General features: G+C 41.1%; 1 protein-coding gene across 1 annotated transcript in view; it reads left to right on the plus strand.

Moving 5' to 3' along the window:
* Nucleotides 1-18900, plus strand: part of LOC136856878 (uncharacterized) — a 1002838-nt gene that overhangs the window by 927767 nt on the left and 56171 nt on the right. The window contains exon 5 of the mRNA XM_067135095.2: nt 11506-11573. Within this exon, the coding sequence (XP_066991196.2) occupies nt 11506-11573 (68 nt within the window). The remainder of the gene's footprint in view (nt 1-11505; nt 11574-18900) is intronic.

An 18900-nucleotide genomic window follows, 5' to 3' on the forward strand; every position in this document is an offset into this window, starting at 1 on the left:
GATGCTGGCCATTGTTTACGCATTACAACAGTGGAGAAAAATAGTGTATGGGTATCCGGTAGTTATTAGGACGGACCATAAAGCACTAACGTTTGTGTTAAAAACCACATTATCCAGCGAGAGAGTATCACGATGGGCACTTTATGCGCAGCAATTTAATTTAAGAATTGAGTTCTGCCCAGGTAAAAGTAATGTGTTGGCAGACAGTCTAAGCCGAAATCCAACAGAAGAGCCTCTGGAGGTCAATGTTATTGAAATAACTCAAGAGGATGAAGAATGCTTGGAAAGCTTAAAACGATTGCCGGAGTTGCAACTTGAGGATACATCTCTGAAAGAGATTATTGAATATTGTCTAAGAAGGTCAGCTGATGATGGACCCGAAGAGCAAATAAATGATTATGTGCTGACGAATAACATCTTGTATAAGTACATAGACAAAGATCGGAAGAAATTAAGAGTGGTGGTGCCACGCAAATTAAGATGTAAACTCATATGGTACATCCATAGAATGATTGGTCATGGTGGTCTAGATAAATTAGCGGCTACAATAGGAGAGACTTTCACATGGACTGGGTTTCGGAGAACCATAGGGAGAATAGTAAAAACCTGTGATATATGCCAGAGGGTGAAATACAACTCCGTATTATTGTATCAACCACCGATAGCTGTAATACCAGACCGACCTAGGGAAGTATATGCCATGGATTTGTATGGGAGTTTACCCGTAGGTAAACGTGGAAACCGTTTTGTATTGGTAGTCCTCGATGTGATGTCAAAATTTGTATCACTTCAGCCCATTAGGAAGGCCAACTCTAAATCCATAATTAGGAGTTTAGAAAGAGTAACGATACCAAAGATGGGTAAACCAAAATGCATACTAACGGACCATGGAACACAGTTTACGTCAAACGAATTTGCGGAAGCTTTAAGGAAAATGAACATTCAACACCGATTTAGTTCCATAAGGCACCCTGAATCCAATGCAGCTGAAAGGGTCATGAAGGAAATTGCGAAATATTGTAGGATTTTCTGCCATGAACGTCATTGGACATGGACTTCTTGTTTACCGACAATAGCCGATTGTATAAATTTTACATGGCACGAGTCTATCGGCAATATTCCAAGCGTTCTTCACATGAACGAGCAACCAAGACGTCCCTGGAACGAGATCATTGCTAGACCAGTCGAAGAAAGTCCTAGCGTCGAAGAGAACATAAAGCAAGCTCAGGCGTGTATGAAAAGGCAGGCCGAAAAACGTCTCAAGAAGTTAAGGCATAAGAAATTTAGAGAACCTTTGGAGGTTGGAACCTATGTTCTTGTAAGAAAACCAGCCGTATCTTGTCCTACGGAAAAATTCTATTCCAAGTTTGCACATTTGTATATCGGGCCGTTCAAGGTTATTGAAGTACTGGGCAATAACGCATATAAAATACAGAGTTTGGAGTCCAACAATATTGCTATTTTCAATGCTTCAAGTCTTAAACAGTACAGTTTCCCGATCGTTGAAGAGGAGGAAGTCAATATCATCGTGGAAGACGAAAGAAACGGAGATGCTTGGGATGTTTATTCGCTGACCGACGGATCAGATGACGAATGATAAAGTCCAGACAGGATATGGTATAACAGTATCTCAAGACCAGAGTTATTTTCGTTCATTTCAGATGTGATAAAAGAAGATTTCATTGAAGAAGAAAATTATGATAAGATCTGGCATGAATATGAAATTTCTCCTTTCATACGAAATTTCATTTTTGAGTAGAGGAGGAATATAACCTTCCAATGTATGTCAGGATGAGATTGGTGGTCACATTGGAAGCTTATGTCGAGAAATGATGTCAATGAAATCTTATATCCGGTTATCACACCTCCAGATGAATTAGAAGGCAGTCGATTTGTCTAATTACGTGAACGGCATCGCCGAATTGAAGATATCAGCAGATTGATAACCAGCTCTAAACCCCGTGGTATCTCGGAAATATTAGCAGAAAGTTAAACATCGTGAAACATAGGGCAGGATTATATGAATAATACGCATTCTTCAAGTAAAGTTTCCGGAATGCATGAACGGCAGTATATCTGCGACAGAATGTTACTGAGGGCCATGAAATATGTAAACAATAAATTTATATGAGAGGGCCATACCTTGTACATCTAGTCTCGCACGATCCGACGATCGAGATGAAGAAAGGAAACTGTCGATTACTAACCTAAATACGAGGCGGCAATTATTAAATAAGTTCCTTTACTAGTACAGCTGATTTGTACGAGATCGTCTTACATTATGTGTCAAATGTTTCCAATTGTCAGAAACATATGGGAGCTAGAAGCTGAGAAGAATTCTGAAAAGCAAACCGTCTGCAATTATTATGTTGTGGTAGAATCTGTTTTGTCTCTGAAGAAGTTGTTACTCTCAATCTGCACCTCAGAAAGATCGGAAGCGAGAATTCATAGGGAAAAGGATTGTATTGAAAGGAGTTACTAAAGAGATATTGGCATATTATAAACATACAATATTGTAAAACAAGATATCTTGTTATTGAATGAAAAGGCAAGTGTATCGCTTGAACTGTTAAAATTGTATTAAGGTGTATGACCTTGTTCTAATTGATATCTTTGAGTTTCAGGTAACATGGAACCGTCAGCAGTTGTTTATTCAAATACAATGTGTGCACGTATCAACATGAACAACTAAAATAGAGGGACCTCAAAGGATCTGATCTGAAATGTGATGGACAATACTTGATAATGTTATTGAGTGAGAGCTGAACTCGGAAGGTGACACCGTCGTGGAGCAATAACCCAGGATGAGTACTTGAATATCTTATACATATTCCGCCACGTAATTGCTTATTGTAGTCGTAGAGTAGTATTTATTTTGTTGTCAATTTTGACATGAACAATTTTAACTTGAAAGCGACCGTTATTTGTTGGACATTGCGTTGTAATATTTATGATCGTTACGGCTAGTGTGGTGTGCCAGACTACGTTGTGATAATATGCGATAGTTGTGTAAGATTTCTTTAATGTTTGCTAGCAAGGTTTTGCGAAAGTTTCTTCGACATGGATGTTATTGGTACCGTAATGATGTTATGGTATTGAACGCTAATTTAACTTGGAGCTCAGAATACCTCGGAGGAGCTCGGTATTTTGCGACGTGCGATTCTGTGGTCTTCAAAATGTTATGTGCTTGTGTGGAAATACAGTGTTTGATAATAGAAGTGCGATACTATTGTGGTGATATGGAATTAATGCGGCAACGTATTTAGTAATTTTACGTAATTGCCTGAATAGATTGTTCTTTAGTATTATGAATTCGCTGTGCATGACGAGTTGTGCGATGTAATAAGGTGTTAGTTACGGTAGGATCTTTGAAAATATTTACGAGGATAGAGTGATGTGATGATTATAGACGTGTCATTAGGATTGCGAATTTTATGATGATGTTATGTGAAGGTCCTGATGATGGTATTGACGGTAGGAACTATGTTGGTCATGCGTGAATTTTGATGTTGTCGTGATGAATAATTTATTTAGGTACGAGGCCGTATTTTAGAATAATGTTATAGGATGTTGCACTCACGAACACTAGTAGTTGGTCGTCACATTTATCCTATTTAAATACAAGATTGACCAGAGCGCACGATTTTAAAGGGATGTTTAGGATCTTCGCAAGATAATCGGTAACGTAAAGATATTAAGGTCATGTCGTAAAGGAAATATGATCTTCTATGGTAAGTAAACCATTTCTTTGCTAGTTGGATTTTGTAGATCATTTGAGTTGACGCCTAGTGCTAATGTAGTATTCCAGGTCAACATCGCAGTGGTATCCAGAGGCGCAGAATCAACGTAGTTAGACAAGGTTATCGTAGACGTTGCAATGTCTCTTGATTTTTTTTTATCTAGGTGCAGTCACCGACGAATGTACGGGAGGATCGAGTCTGTCTTGTAGAGTATGATTTTGATGGATGTCATATTATGTTACGATCCTGTGTTTTTCAAACATTTCTATTGCATTTATGGTGATTTTATAAAGTTAGAATAACGGTAATTTTCAAGTTGCAAGATAGATAGATACTGACATATAGTGCGATGATTTTTAAAGGAGAAATGACGGAATATTATGAGATATTTGGGTAGGAAATAACATTCTGAAGTGGACGATTCCCAGTGATTTATTTTTAAAAAATGCGAGATTGATAACTGATCTTTCCTGGTAAGCCTTCAGCAGAGGGACACTTTGTCTCTTTTGTTTCAATTGTCGATGTTGTATTTATTTGTAACAAGAGCTTGAAGTTAGGTATTTATTTTTAACTTAACATAATATTTTCCTTTCATATCCGTTTGTGTTGCCAATAATTTGTTTTTAATGTAGTTGATGCATTTAAAGTTATTTTAAAGTCATTAAACGGGAGATCCTTCCATAAAATAAACATTTTACGGAGTTATCATTTAAAGTAGCGTAGGAACATTAGGATAGTTATTTAATTTAGGATAAGATTAAATGTTGGTCAATGTATCTCGTCGAATATGCCAATATCCTCGATCTCTTAATACCCTATTGAGGAATATTCACGTAATTTAGGCAGAAATGATGATCACATTCCACGTTAAAAGCCACGATGATAACAGTCCACGTATTTAACCTGTGTCCCAACTCGTCGGACTTGCACGTCCCTTGAGTGGAGCCTTCATGGATCTCCGACTGCATTGCTTCGCCGCGGCTTAACCCAACCTTGAGATACTGAATTAAAATTTACAAAATGGTGACAGGGACTGCTGTCAGGGCACAATATATATATATATAAATGATATGATTAAAGAAGTGGAATCAGAGTTAAAGCTTTTTGCAGGTGACGTTATTCTGTAGAGAGTAATAAATAAGTTACAAGATTGTGAGAAACTGCAAAATGACCTTGATGATGTTGTGAAATGGACAATAGGCAACAGTATGATGCTAAACAGGGTTAAAAGTCAGGTTGTGAGTTTCACTGCATTGATGGGGTGAAAGTTCCGTTCAGGGATCATTGTAAATACCTAGGTGTTAACATAAGGAAAGATCTTCATTGGGGTAATCACATAAATGTGATTTTTAATAAAGGGTACAGATCTCTACACATGACTATGAGGGTATTTAGGGGTTGTAGTAAGGATGTAAAGGAGAGGGCACATAAGTCTCTGGTAAGACTCCAACTACTGTAGAGTATGGTTCCTATGTATTGGACCCTCACCAGGATTACTTGATTCAAGAACTGGAAAAATTCCAAAGAAAAGCACCTCTATTTGTTCTGGGTGATTTTCGACAAAAGAGTAGCGTTACAAAAATGTTGCAAAGTTTGGGCTGGGAAGACTTGGGAGAAAGGAGGTGAGCTGCTCGACTAAGTGGTATGTTCCAAGCTGTCAGTGGAGAGATGGCATTGAATGACATTAGTAGACGAATAAGTTTGAGTGGTGTCTTTAAAAGTAGGAAAGATCACAATATGAAGATAAAGTTGGAATTCAAGAGGACAAATTGGGGAAAATATTCATTTGTAGGAAGGTGAGTTAGGGATTGGAATAACTTACCAAGGGTGATGTTCAATAAATTTCCAATTTCTTTGCAGTCATTTAAGAAAAGGCTAGGAAACAATAGATAGGGAATCTGCCACCTGGGCGACTGCCCTACATGCAGATCAGTAGTGATTGATTCATAATACGACCTTTGCTACCTATAAAAGCTCCGCTCTAGCTTATTCGTTTACTAAAGGCATTCCACGCCTTCTCTCCGCTGACAGCTTGAAACATACCACATAGTCGAACATCTTGTTTCCTTAATTCCAAGTCTTCCCAGCCCAAAGTCTGCTATATTTTCATAACACTACTCCTTAGTTGGAAATCATCCAGAACAAATCGTGCTGCTTTCCTTTGAATCATTTCCAGTTCTTGTATCAAGTAGTCCTGGAATGGGTCCCAACACTGGAACTATAACTGGGGTCCTGCTAAAGACTTGACGCCCTGTCCTTTACATCCTTACTACAACTTTAAATACTCTCGGGTCGGTAGATGCAGAGTGGGTCTCTGCCCATAAGTGGCCACGGCTGGTCCGTGGCCCAACAGCTCTGCACTCTGACCGGCCAACCGAGCAGAGGAGGGGTGGCCACCGCTTTACCGTGGCTCTACGCCTCTGCATTCGGGAGACGAGACAGGGCTGGACCTCACGGCTGGCCCCTACCGTCGGCTGTCCTGAGAATGGTTTTCTGTGGTTTTCCATTATCCTGCACTAAAGCGAATGCCGGGACAGCTCCTAGTATAGGCGACGGCCGCTAACCCCCTCACCTTCTTCGAGCATCTCCTTCACCGTAACAAATCTCCCGGCCTGAGAGACGGCGTCACCGTCTAGGAGGCCCGCCTCCCCCTTCAGGGGAGGAATGAAAACATTTTAGTAGTAGTAGTAGTAGTAGTAGTAGTAGTAGTAGTAAATACTCTCATAACCATGTGAAGAGAACTGTAATCTTTCTGAACAACCTCGTTAATATGATTACCCCAATGAAGATATATTATATTATATTATATTATATTATATTATATTATATTATATTATATTATATTATATTATATTATATTATATTATATTATATTATATTATATTATATTATATATATAAAAGTCATTGTATGTATGTGGATGGGTGGCTGGGTGGGTTTGTACCACATCTCCTCCTAAACCATTGGAGCGATTTCAACCAAATTTGGTACACTTATGACTTAGTATCAGAGGACAAACCGCGTGGGTGTAAGGCACCCCAAATACCCTTAGGGACAGGGGAGCGAGGGCGGTCAGATATAAAAATAATCGAAAATAGTGTCGAATCCATATTTTTCGGGGTCGCTGAGATGAAGAGTAAGATGCCTCATTTTCTTAAAGTCCATGTTCGGCCCCCTTTGTGGTGGGGAAAAGGGGGACTGAGATATAAAAATAATCGAAAATAGTGTCGAATACATAGTTTTCGGGGTCGCCAACGTGAATAGCGACACTCCGGATTTTTAGTATCAGGAGATAAACTACGTGGGGGTAAGACAACCCAGGCACCCTTAGAGGCGAGGGGGCGACGGGGATGAGATATAAAAATCATCGAAAGTATTATCGAATCCATACTTTTCGGGGTTGCTGAGATGAACCGTGACACTCCGGAATTTTTTAAACCAAGTAGAGCCCCCTTCGGGCTGGGGGGCGAAGGGGGAGAGATATATGAATAATCGAAAATAGTGTCGAATCCATAGTTTTCGGGGTCGCTGAGATGAATAGTGACACTCCGGATTTTTTAAAAGTCCAAGTTCAGCCTACTTTGGGGTTTGGGACGAGGGGTGACTGATATATAAAAATAATCGTAAATAGTGTCGAATCCACAGTTTTCGGGGTCGCTGAGATTAGTAGCGGCACTCCGGATTTTTTAAAGTCCAAATTCAGGCCCCCTTGTGGCGGGGGGTGAAGGGGTTTATGATATACAAATTAATCGAAAATGGTGTCGAATCCATAGTTTTCGGGGTCACTGAGGTGAATTGTGACACTCCGGAGTTTTTATAAGTCCAAGTTCAGCGCCCTTTGTGGTGAAGTGCTTGGGAGAGTGTTATATTAAAATTAATCGAAAATAATGTCGAATTCATACTTTTCGGGGTCGCTGAGGTGAATAGTGACACTCTGGATTTTTAAAAGTGTAAGTTCAGCCCCCGTACTTTTAAATTGTCAATGCATTTCGTCTCATTTCTTACCATCAAGGGCCGATGCCCTAGATGTTAGGCCGCTTTGAAAAACAAGCATCATCATCATCATCATCATCAACATCCAAAGTTTTCGGGGTCGCTGAAATGTATAGTGACACTCCGGTTGTCGTTTAAGTCCAAGTTGATCCCCAATTGCCAGACGGGTGAGAAAGAGTCAAGAACAGAAAATATACACTTACTGACAGAGCAAATGCAACACCAAGAAGGAGTGGTTCGAAAGGTATGAAAGTTGGGGAAAAAATAGAGACGGCACGGACGAATAATTGATGTTTATTTCAAATCGATATGCAGGTTACACAATGCGCACGGCATCGACTCAGTAGGATGTAGGACCACCGCGAGCGGCGATGCACGCAGAAACACGTCGAGGTACAGAGTCAATAAGAGTGCGGATGGTGTCCTGAGGGATGGTTCTCCATTCTCTGTCAACCATTTGCCACAGTTGGTCGTCCGTACGAGGCTGGGGCAGAGTTTGCAAACGGCGTCCAATGAGATCCCACACGTGTTCGATTGGTGAGAGATCCGGAGAGTACGCTGGCCACGGAAGCATCTGTACACCTCGTAGAGCCTGTTGGGAGATGCGAGCAGTGTGTGGGCGGGCATTATCCTGCTGAAACAGAGCATTGGGCAGCCCCTGAAGGTACGGGAGTGCCACCGGCCGCAGCACATGCTGCACGTAGCGGTGGGCATTTAACGTGCCTTGAATACGCACTAGAGGTGACGTGGAATCATACGCAATAGCGCCCCAAACCATGATGCCGCGTTGTCTAGCGGTAGGGCGCTCCACAGTTACTGCCGGATTTGACCTTTCTCCACGCCGACGCCACACTCGTCTGCGGTGACTATCACTGACAGAACAGAAGCGTGACTCATCGGAGAACACGACGTTCCGCCATTCCCTCATCCAAGTCGCTCTAGCCCGGCACCATGCCAGGCGTGCACGTCTATGCTGTGGAGTCAATGGTAGTCTTCTGAGCGGACGCCGGGAGTGCAGGCCTCCTTCAACCAATCGACGGGAAATTGTTCTGGTCGATATTGGAACAGCCAGGGTGTCTTGCACATGCTGAAGAATGGCGGTTGACGTGGCGTGCGGGGCTGCCACCGCTTGGCGGCGGATGCGCCGATCCTCGCGTGCTGACGTCACTCGGGCTGCGCCTGGACCCCTCGCACGTGCCACATGTCCCTGCGCCAACCATCTTCGCCACAGGCGCTGCACCGTGGACACATCCTTATGGGTATCGGCTGCGATTTGACGAAGCGACCAACCTGCCCTTCTCAGCCCGATCACCATACCCCTCGTAAAGTCGTCTGTCTGCTGGAAATGCCTCCGTTGACGGCGGCCTGGCATTCTTAGCTATACACGTGTCCTGTGGCACACGACAACACGTTCTACAATGACTGTCGGCTGAGAAATCACGGTACGAAGTGGGCCATTCGCCAACGCCGTGTCCCATTTATCGTTCGCTACGTGCGCAGCACAGCGGCGCATTTCACATCATGAGCATACCTCAGTGACGTCAGTCTACCCTGCAATTGGCATAAAGTTCTGATCACTCCTTCTTGGTGTTGCATTTGCTCTGTCAGTCAGTGTACAAATGACCGAGGTTAAGGATGTTTGTTTGTACGTTCCAGTATAGCTTGCAGCGGAATTTGGTACAAGTATTACCTACTACAAGACACCCCTAGAAGCTTTAGATAAGGGGACGAAATATAATTGATTAAAAATGACCGATATTAGTGTTGAATCCATACGTTTCGGGACTATGGAGCGATTTCAAAAAACTTGGTCAGTTATGACTTATTATTAGGAGACAAACTGCGTGGAGGTATGACAACCCTAGCACACCTAAGAGAGGGCGATATGTAGAAATAATCGAAAATAGTGTCGAATCCATTCTTTTCGGGGTCGCTGAGATGAATAGTAACGCTCCAATTATTTTTTTTTAAGTCAAATTTTTGCTTCCTTTCTCATAGCGGTGAGAATAAGTGAAAAAAATATTCGAAAATGACCGAGATAATGGACGTATGTATGTATATTGGACCTACTGCCTGGAAAAAATACCTGAGAGGTAAGAGACTCCTATCCTCTATAGTAGGAGCGAAATGTAAAAATTAACCGAAAACGACCGATACTTGTGTCTAATTCATAGTTTTCGGGGTCGCTGAGATGAACTGTGACACTCTGGATGCCGTTTAAGGTAAAGTTCAGTCCTAATCGGCAGGCGGGCGAGAATTGGGAAAGAAAACAAAATGTCCAAAGGGACAGAGTTTAAGGACTATGTGTGTATGTTCTAGCATACCTCTCAATTAAACTTTGTATACACATGACTTACTATAGAGAAAACATTACTGTGGGAGTGAAATACACCTAGCCCCCGCTGGTGTTGGGGGAATGAGAGGGGCTGACATGCAAAAATAAGGAAAATAACCGATATTAATGTCGAAATCCATTGTTTATATGTCGCTGATACGAACTGTGACGCTTTGGATACCGTTTAAGTCCACGTTCAGCCTCCATTGAGGCAGGAACTGAGAAGGGCTTAAAAGTAAATAGTATAAAATGACTGAGATTAGTGTTTACTCGATAATTAAATAATCTAAAACTTGAAATCAGGCACATCTAAATAACTCTAAAACTACATAATAGGTCGTAAACTCAACATCTCAGAAAGAATTATATAAGCATTCACTTCACACTTAACTAACTGATAATACAAATATGAAAGGTAACCATTCAAAAACTATCCGGGTAACGCCGGGTACTACAGCTAGTATTATATTATGTTATATTATATTATATTATATTATATTATATTATATTATATTATATTATATTATATTATATTATATTATATTATATTATATTATATTATATTATATTATATTATATTATATTATATTATATTATATTATATTATATTATATTATATTATATTATATTATATTATATTATATTATATTATTCTTAAGTTGTTTTAGATTAGGTTGTAGGCATATGTTGCCTTTTTCCCTCTATATATTAAAAACTTTCATTATTTTCATATAACCTGAAATGATTTGTATATAACTCTTGCACAAAATAAAAAAGTCCCTAAAACTCAATATTTTGGTAACTCGATACCCTCTCAGTCCACATTAAGTCGAATTTGTGAGACTACGGTATTTATATTTTATCGCGCCACAATATGTTTCACTATATGTTTGGTTCTATCTATATCTCATCCGTATTTACTAGGTCGTATGTTGGTTGTATCTAGATCTTTTCCCTCTAAACGAGTGTTTTTCGAGGCAATTTGATGTATGTAGTTACTACCCCGCAGCACGCCTGATCCTGAAAATGCAAAGTCTTTCTTCCTAATGCAGCACGTTTAGGATAGTCATTTGTAACCGTTTTATATTACAATTTATAATGAATTTGGGGAAAGAACTCATTAAATGACATGCATCTGTTGTAATTCCGATAACATTATTAACAAAGCTTCTAAAACTCTGGTATTTTTATTTAAAAGTACTAGCGTTTTAATGGCTGTGATCACCTACGCAGCTGTGTGTACTTACATACTCTTTCCAATAAAAATTTGATAGGCCTACATCTTCAAACTAGCTCTGGAGGATAAATGTTTTAAGGCGTAGTCGTGACCTAGGACAAAAGCTGAATATATCGTTGAGCTATCTGAATGCTTCTTGTACCTGAAATTTTCGCCACCCGAAACAACAAATACTGATTTTATTTAATGTTTTGTTTCAGGTTGGATAACTGCTTCCGATGTGTCGTGATCCACGAGAAGCATCCAAATGTATTGCAGTACAAAGAGAGTAAGTTCATTGTGTCTGATTACAAATTAACATTTTAGTAATTTACTAATTTAAGTTCAATTGTAGTGGAAAACTGTTCAAGATGTATAGTGCGTTTGCACAGCGTATACGTTTCCGAAATAGACTTCCAATTGGATTTTCTGTTCACATGCTGTGTTTCACAACAATGTACTGATGTTTAAAGATTGACTTCCGGTGTACGAAGATTAATTCATAGTTCCAATTATCATAATAGATTTTGAAGATTCATATTTAATATAAACGGAGCTACTTTCGTTGTGCATCTGTGTAGTAATGAGAAAAGTTAATAATTAATTTTGTGATCTGATATACATTTTGTTATTATTAGTCCCGAACGATTTGGACATCACTTGATGTATCCACAAAGACGCACACAAAATGCTGTCAGTTGGTACACTTATTTATTTCACCTTAACTTCACATAAACATACCGTACACATAACCTAATCAACTGTAGTCACAAATAAAATACACACATCAACAAACCGTCATCTTTAACAAATGCCATCACTAAGCCACACGGAGATCGCAATCTTAAAACAATTGACTGCTTACAAGCATGTCATAACACGTGGTCACAAGTGTACTCCTGTTAAACCATAACTCCTACTAAACAATAACTCCTCTCTACCATCAAGACCACCACTTTATATACGTGTTTGGCCAGGCTTCTAGAAAGATACATTTTCTCGTAAATTCTAGAGTGCTTAAGGCCCAGATATTACTTACAGAATATTCTTCAGAGTTCTCGTCTACCCAGTGCCAATCTGGATGTTATAGTGTGTTTCACAATTCTATTGTGAATTACAAATCGAATGACTGGAAACAGGCTGTATATTTTCGATGTACTTATTCTGATCATAAACCGATCATTTTTAATCTTTCCTGGGTTCGTTTTCAACAGCTATATTTTCCTTCGGAGAACGTTTTTAGATTACAGTAGACTCTCCTGGCATATAAATAAAAATTTAAACACATTTGAAATAAACGATAGGAATGAGATTGACCGTCAAATTATTTACCTCTATAATAAGGTCAATAATGCACGGATGTATGTCATTCGTATCGCCAGAAATCCCGCACACTTGCCTACGCGCGCAATGTTGCTGGTCACATTGTCAACAGTGACAATGGCAGCAGATGTAATTTACCGCCAAGTAGCAGTCTTGCTTCTTACTGTGGGGTCCAGAACATCTGTAATAATAATAATAATAATAATAATAATAATAATAATAATAATAATAATAATAATAATAATAATAATGCTCTGGACCATCGTCAAATATTGTGCGTACCGCGCTGGAAACGGGTCCTGGCCTGGTAATGACTACGAATACAGTCCGGTCGCGGGTTCAGTACCGCCAAGGCACCCAAGACGACACCACGCAGAATCTCCTTCAGGATTTGATCCATACTAAAAATGCTTATAGGAAAAGATGACAAAGATTTAAGGACCCAACTCACCAGGTGGAATACCTGGACCTAGCATGGGAAGTACGAAATCGAATGCAGGAGAGAAAGATTGAAAAATGTGAGGAAATTTGCCGTAATTTCTCAGAAAACGAGTCAGATATCGAATTTTGGTGGATTCTCTCAGAAGACGAATCAGATCGCGAATTTCGGAGGATTATATATAAAACGTTAAGCATTCAATTATAAATTTCAGTATAATGCCGTAGCGAAGCACGGGTATCTTGCTAGTCATATATACAGGTAATAATAAATTTACAGGTTCTTACACTCATATAAATATCTATATATAACATGACATAACCTCACAAATAATGCTATCGTAAACTAATAATGATGCTAATAAGTGGATGTACATCACAAGTCATAATAATAATAATAATAATAATAATAATAATAATAATAATAATAATAATAATAATAATAATAATAATAATAATAATAATAATTACCTAGCTCAGTAGCCGCAGTCGCTTAAGTGCAGCCAGTGTCCAGTATTCGGAAGATAGTGGGTTCGAACCCCACTGTCGGCGGCCCTGAAGATGGTTTTCCGTGGTTTCCCATTTTCACACCAGGCAAATGATGGGCTTGTACCTTAAGTAAGGCCACGGATGCTTCCTTCCCACTCCTAGCCCTTTCCTATCCCATCGTCGCCATAAGACCTATCTGTCTTGTGACTTGTGATGCACCTAAAGCAACTCGTAAAAAGGAATAATAATAATTCGAGCTCGATACTTGCATTATTTACCCATGGGTGAGAGAAGATTGTTTTCAAATTATGTCAGTTTATCACACTTGCGCCGCACTAATACGGTAAGAGTTCCATTAGTGATAGCCTACTTAGGAGGTATGAGCAGTTCACTGAATGTTAGTGTTCAGATTTCCAGATCAAGAGGTCGAATATCGAAACGACTGAATCAGTTATAATCTTCCCATGCCTTTGCGAGGAAATGTAGCTAAATATTGATACGAATAAAACTCCATCTGTTTCATTACTATAATTTATTTCAGGAAGACCTAATAAATGCACACACACACACATACACACTCACACACACAATTATAATCAGCTATGAATGGCCACACTTACTAATTAATTTCTATTTACAAATTGCTCTTCCTTATGGCGCAGCAGGCGGTCCAGATCGTTATTCTGCTGGGGACTGGGGACACTTTAATTCTTACTGTCACTTCCCCAAGTCCAGCCACCTCATACAGCAACTGTGTATAGACCGCTGGGTCTGAACACAGGACTACGGGCCATTCCACACACGACGACTGTTCGTTGGTTCGCCTGCACAGATAGTCCAGTAATTCACACAGTCACATGCAGCGAACAACTAAACAGCTCAACAGTATTCAATAGCAGGACGATACTCACAACAGCGAACACAGGTCCATCTATCCTCGCACTCAAGATAGCGGGTTTCCTCTCTGGCTCACGGCGATCCTCAGTCCACTGAAATACACAAATACACAGTACTCTCAGGTAATACACGTCTTCCGTTCCATCGTCTCCAGCACATCTACTCACTGGTCTCTCCGTCACCACAACACCTCCTATTTCAGACCTCGCTGGGATACTAGCGACAGCCAACACCTCTGTCGGCCTCAGCCCAGCTACCGAACCCCAACTCACTAAGTGTGACACTGACTCCATCATGGAGTCCAACTCTGACTGACTGTCCGCGGCTAGCCTCCCTTTTTATAGCTCGGGTAATTTCAGCCAGAATTTTCGTGAGGTCACTAGAGGCAGAACATACCCGTTGAATCTCCAAGAAATTCACAGGTAAGCCGGCCAACGAGAACAATACACGGAAAGGCTGGCCCCACCCTACAAGCCGGCTGGGAGATGTCAGTTCGTGTGAGTCACTAGCCCCTTCCTGGAAGTACCGAAAGGGGCTACCACGGGGCTGGCACGTAAAATTCCCCCCTTTCGAGAACTGATCGTCCCGATCAGTGATCTTCTCAACTGTTCTTCAGTATGGCGCCCGTCGGTCTAAATGTACCACCTTCATCTTGCACCTTGGCCTCCTTCGTACTCGGTAGCTTACGTCATTTATTCCTCTCAGAACGTGGTAAGGGCGTTTTCTCTGGAGCTTGAAAGACAAGCATTTATTCCTTATGGAATCATATAGCCATCCTAGGTCGCCCTCGTGATTTCCCATGGTGTCCGCTCGTTGGTCGTGCCGCGCCTTCACGCGGTCGCTCTCTGTGCTCGAAATCTTCTTGATAGTGGTGCCCACATCCTCCGGTCTCCTTGTCAGGTCCAGGTAGAACCTATCGGTCGGAGTAAGATGGCCCTCAGGCAGGCTGGCCGGAAGGCGCTGCTTTCTTTCACACGATGTCCTCGCTGGAGTAGATCTCGTTGCCTCGTGCACTGCGGACTGGAAAGCCAGGGGGACCAGGGTAAAGTGACGATCCCCGTCCCTCTGCATTTCCATCCAGGCGTCACAGCTCCAGTTTCCTTCGAAACCCACGGTGATCACTCGGCAGGAAACTTCATGCTCGGCCTCCCTCCTGGAACAGAACTCGCAGTCTTCTGAAAAAAGTCTACGGGACAGAGCATTGACCTGCGGAACATGCTTGATCTCGCGTGGACTCTAATCGACATTTTTCTGTCTGTAACCCATCTTCTTCTGGCCGTCTCCTATCTTCTTCTGGTCGTCCTCCATCTTCTTCTGGCCATCTTCCGTCTTCTCCTGGCCGTCCTCCATCTTATACTGATCGTCTTCAGTCTTCTTTTGTTCGTCTTCCAGCATCATGTGGTCGTCTACCACCCCCTTCTGGTCATTTTCCGTGTTCTGGTCGTCATCCATCTTTTTCTGATCGTCTTCCATCTTCTGTCCTCTCCTGGCGATCTTCTGACTTCATCTGCCGGTTTCCTGTTTATTCTGATAGTTTTCAGTCTTCCTCATATGGCCGGTTTCCACCTTATTCTGATCGTTTTCAGTCTTCTTTCGGCCGTCTTTCGTCATCTTCTGGCCTTCTTTCATCTCCTTTATCCACCTCGGCCGGCTTTCTACTGTCATCTTCTGGCTTCCTTCCATCATCCTATAGCCTGCATCCAACTTCTCCATTGACATTTTCTGGCCTTCTTCTTTTGCCAGTCTTTCATCTCCTGTTGATAGTCTTCCATCTTCTCCCCCATCTTCTTTCGATTTTCTTCCATCTTCTCTTCCATATTTTTTTATTTACTTCAATCTTCTTTATCATATCAAAGAACACATTTAACTGAGCCTCCGTTTTCGTGTGGCTTCTGGTCTCAACTGGCATGCAGTAAATAATAAAAGATGAAAACATATGTATATGAGTGCGCATTCACTATACACCGACGTTCTGAAATGTTCCCGATGGCGGCCGAAACCTGGAGTATATGATCCACTGATTCACGCTTATTACAATGATGTATCACACATAGGGTCTATTGTAACTTCTGACACCATTTTGTTACGAATAAAACTCCATCTGTTTCATTACTCTTATTTATTTCAGGATGACCTAATAAAGTCACACACACAATTCTAATCAGTGTTGTATTTAATGATGTTGTTCGGACAATACGAGAAGAATTGACAGAAGTGTAGATGCATATTATATGCTTATAGGGTCACACAACATCAATGAACTACAAGTACCAATAAGCGCGCTAGAGAAATAAATAAGTTAAGAGGTGAATGCAGGGAAGACCGACAAATATGATCTTTACGAAGGATGGACGGGTATCCCCACATAACAGAGTGATCTTCAAGCAAGAGGCAATACGCACTGTAAATAGCTTTAAATACTTTGGCTTAAACCTTCAGACGACTGTCTCTTTCAGACTTCACACAAGGTTAAGTGTGTTAGATAGCATAGATAGCAGATAGCAGAGATGATAATTTTAGTTACCGATGTAGTGACGTGGTTCCCAATAGACCTAGTGAAAATAGTTTGACTTGCCGCGAAAATTAACCGGGGATGTAGTGTCGGGGCAATTCAAGATAGTGTATATCCCGGGGCTACTTCTTCTGTGATAGTGGCACGTGTTCGCGAAAAATGTGAAAAACTGACGAAGCATCATTGTGTAATTTTGTGTGCAGGTTCTAATGATGTTTATAGAAATGAAGCGGACATTGCTATTAACATCTGAAATCAATTCTGTCCCTCTTAAATGGTCTTCTGTGAATAAGGAAATTGACAAAACTAACACACGTTTTACCGAGCGAGTTGGCCGTGCGGTTAGGGGCGCGCAACTGTGAGCTCGCATCCGCGAGATAGTGGGTTCGAATCCCATTGTCAGCAGTCTTGCCTAAGCCACGGACGAGTGAGGTCGCATTGAGTGGAGGGTCCCGGGAGTGGGAGGTGTGGGTGAAAGTGCCGAGTGCAGGACAATGGTGTGCCGACAATGATTGATGTAGAGCAGTACAGGGCGACGGTAGGAAGATGGCAAGGAAGAATGAAGACAGAAGAAATGAAATTAGGAGGGTGTAAAATGGATTTGGAGAGAAAAGGTGAACTATTGCTATCAGCGGCGGTGATTATAATTTTGCTATGCATTGGGGGGGGGGGGGGGGGTCGAGCTGAACCCAGGCCCGACCTCTAGTAGAAATAAGGAAAGGGAAAATATGGACGCATTCAAAAGAGCCGTAAAAGAGGTGGTGGAAGAAGTTGGCCCTTTTGAGCAAATTAAAAATATGATTAAAGAACAAACCAGGGAGTTTGGAAAAATGGAGGTATGGTTAAGAGAAAAAACGGAAGATATAACAGCACAAGTGAGACATAACACCGAAGAAGTTGTAACATTAAGGGAAAAAATAGGACGATTAGAAGAGGAGAATTTGAAGCTGAAAGTAGAAGTGGAAGCCAATACTTTATATAGAAGAAAGAAATGCTTATTTACAGTATATATGGTGTGTCTGTGGAGTTGAGAGAAGACAAAGTACTTACAACTTATAAAGTGGACTTAATACAGGGGAAATTGAAACTTAACTTTAGTGAAGTAGATATAGACGATGTGCAGAGGGTGGGAAAAATTAGGGGCAACAGGCCTATCAAATTAGAACTGTTTTCTACGTTGATGGCTGATGCTGTGATAAGAAATGCGAGTAATGTCCAGAGAGAGAAAATATGGATCAAGAGAGACGTGGGATGGGAGGCGATTAGGAACGAGAAAATACTCAGAAAACGCAAGATTTGTGCAATAAATCAAGGGTTGAGAGCGACTATTAAAGGTCAAGAACTAATGGTAGCAGGCAGAAATTGGAAGAGAATCTGGTCTGTAAATAGATTGGTTGACTTAGACAGGAGGATAAAAGAAGACGAAGAAAAAGTGAGTAGTGCAACGAAAGGTGGGGAAGTGAGGCGAGATATCAGTAACAGTGTGCAGTGTGAAGAGGGTCAGGGAGAGGTGCCAAGAGAAAATGTGATCATAAACAGTGAAGAAGCCCAGGGAGAGGTGCCAAGTGAAAAGGTAACCATAAGCAGTGAAGAAGAAAGGCAGGGGAGTGAAAGCAGCGAAGTAAGAGAAGCGCAGGGTAAAAAGGTGACGTCAGAGGCAACCAGGGGGTGTCTCAATCTGAGTTGGGATAGAGGCATGGGCAGAAGGATGGGAAACGAACAGAGGTGGAGCAGAGGGAGAAATAGAGACTTAACGATCATGTGGGGAGCTACGAAAAGTAATGAGGGTATTGTAACAAGAAGCAAAAACAATAATAAAGTGAGTAAGTAAGTAATTAAGAGATGGAGGTGGTGTTTGTGGAGTTGGAAGTTATGATGGTATTTATTGGTGGAGGTTGAAATGTGGTGATGGAGAAGTGGTATGTAAGTTATGATGTGTTATATGAGGTGGAGTTGG

The sequence above is a fragment of the Anabrus simplex genome, chromosome 1, assembly GCF_040414725.1.
Source record: "Anabrus simplex isolate iqAnaSimp1 chromosome 1, ASM4041472v1, whole genome shotgun sequence".
Lineage (NCBI taxonomy): Eukaryota > Metazoa > Arthropoda > Insecta > Orthoptera > Tettigoniidae > Anabrus > Anabrus simplex.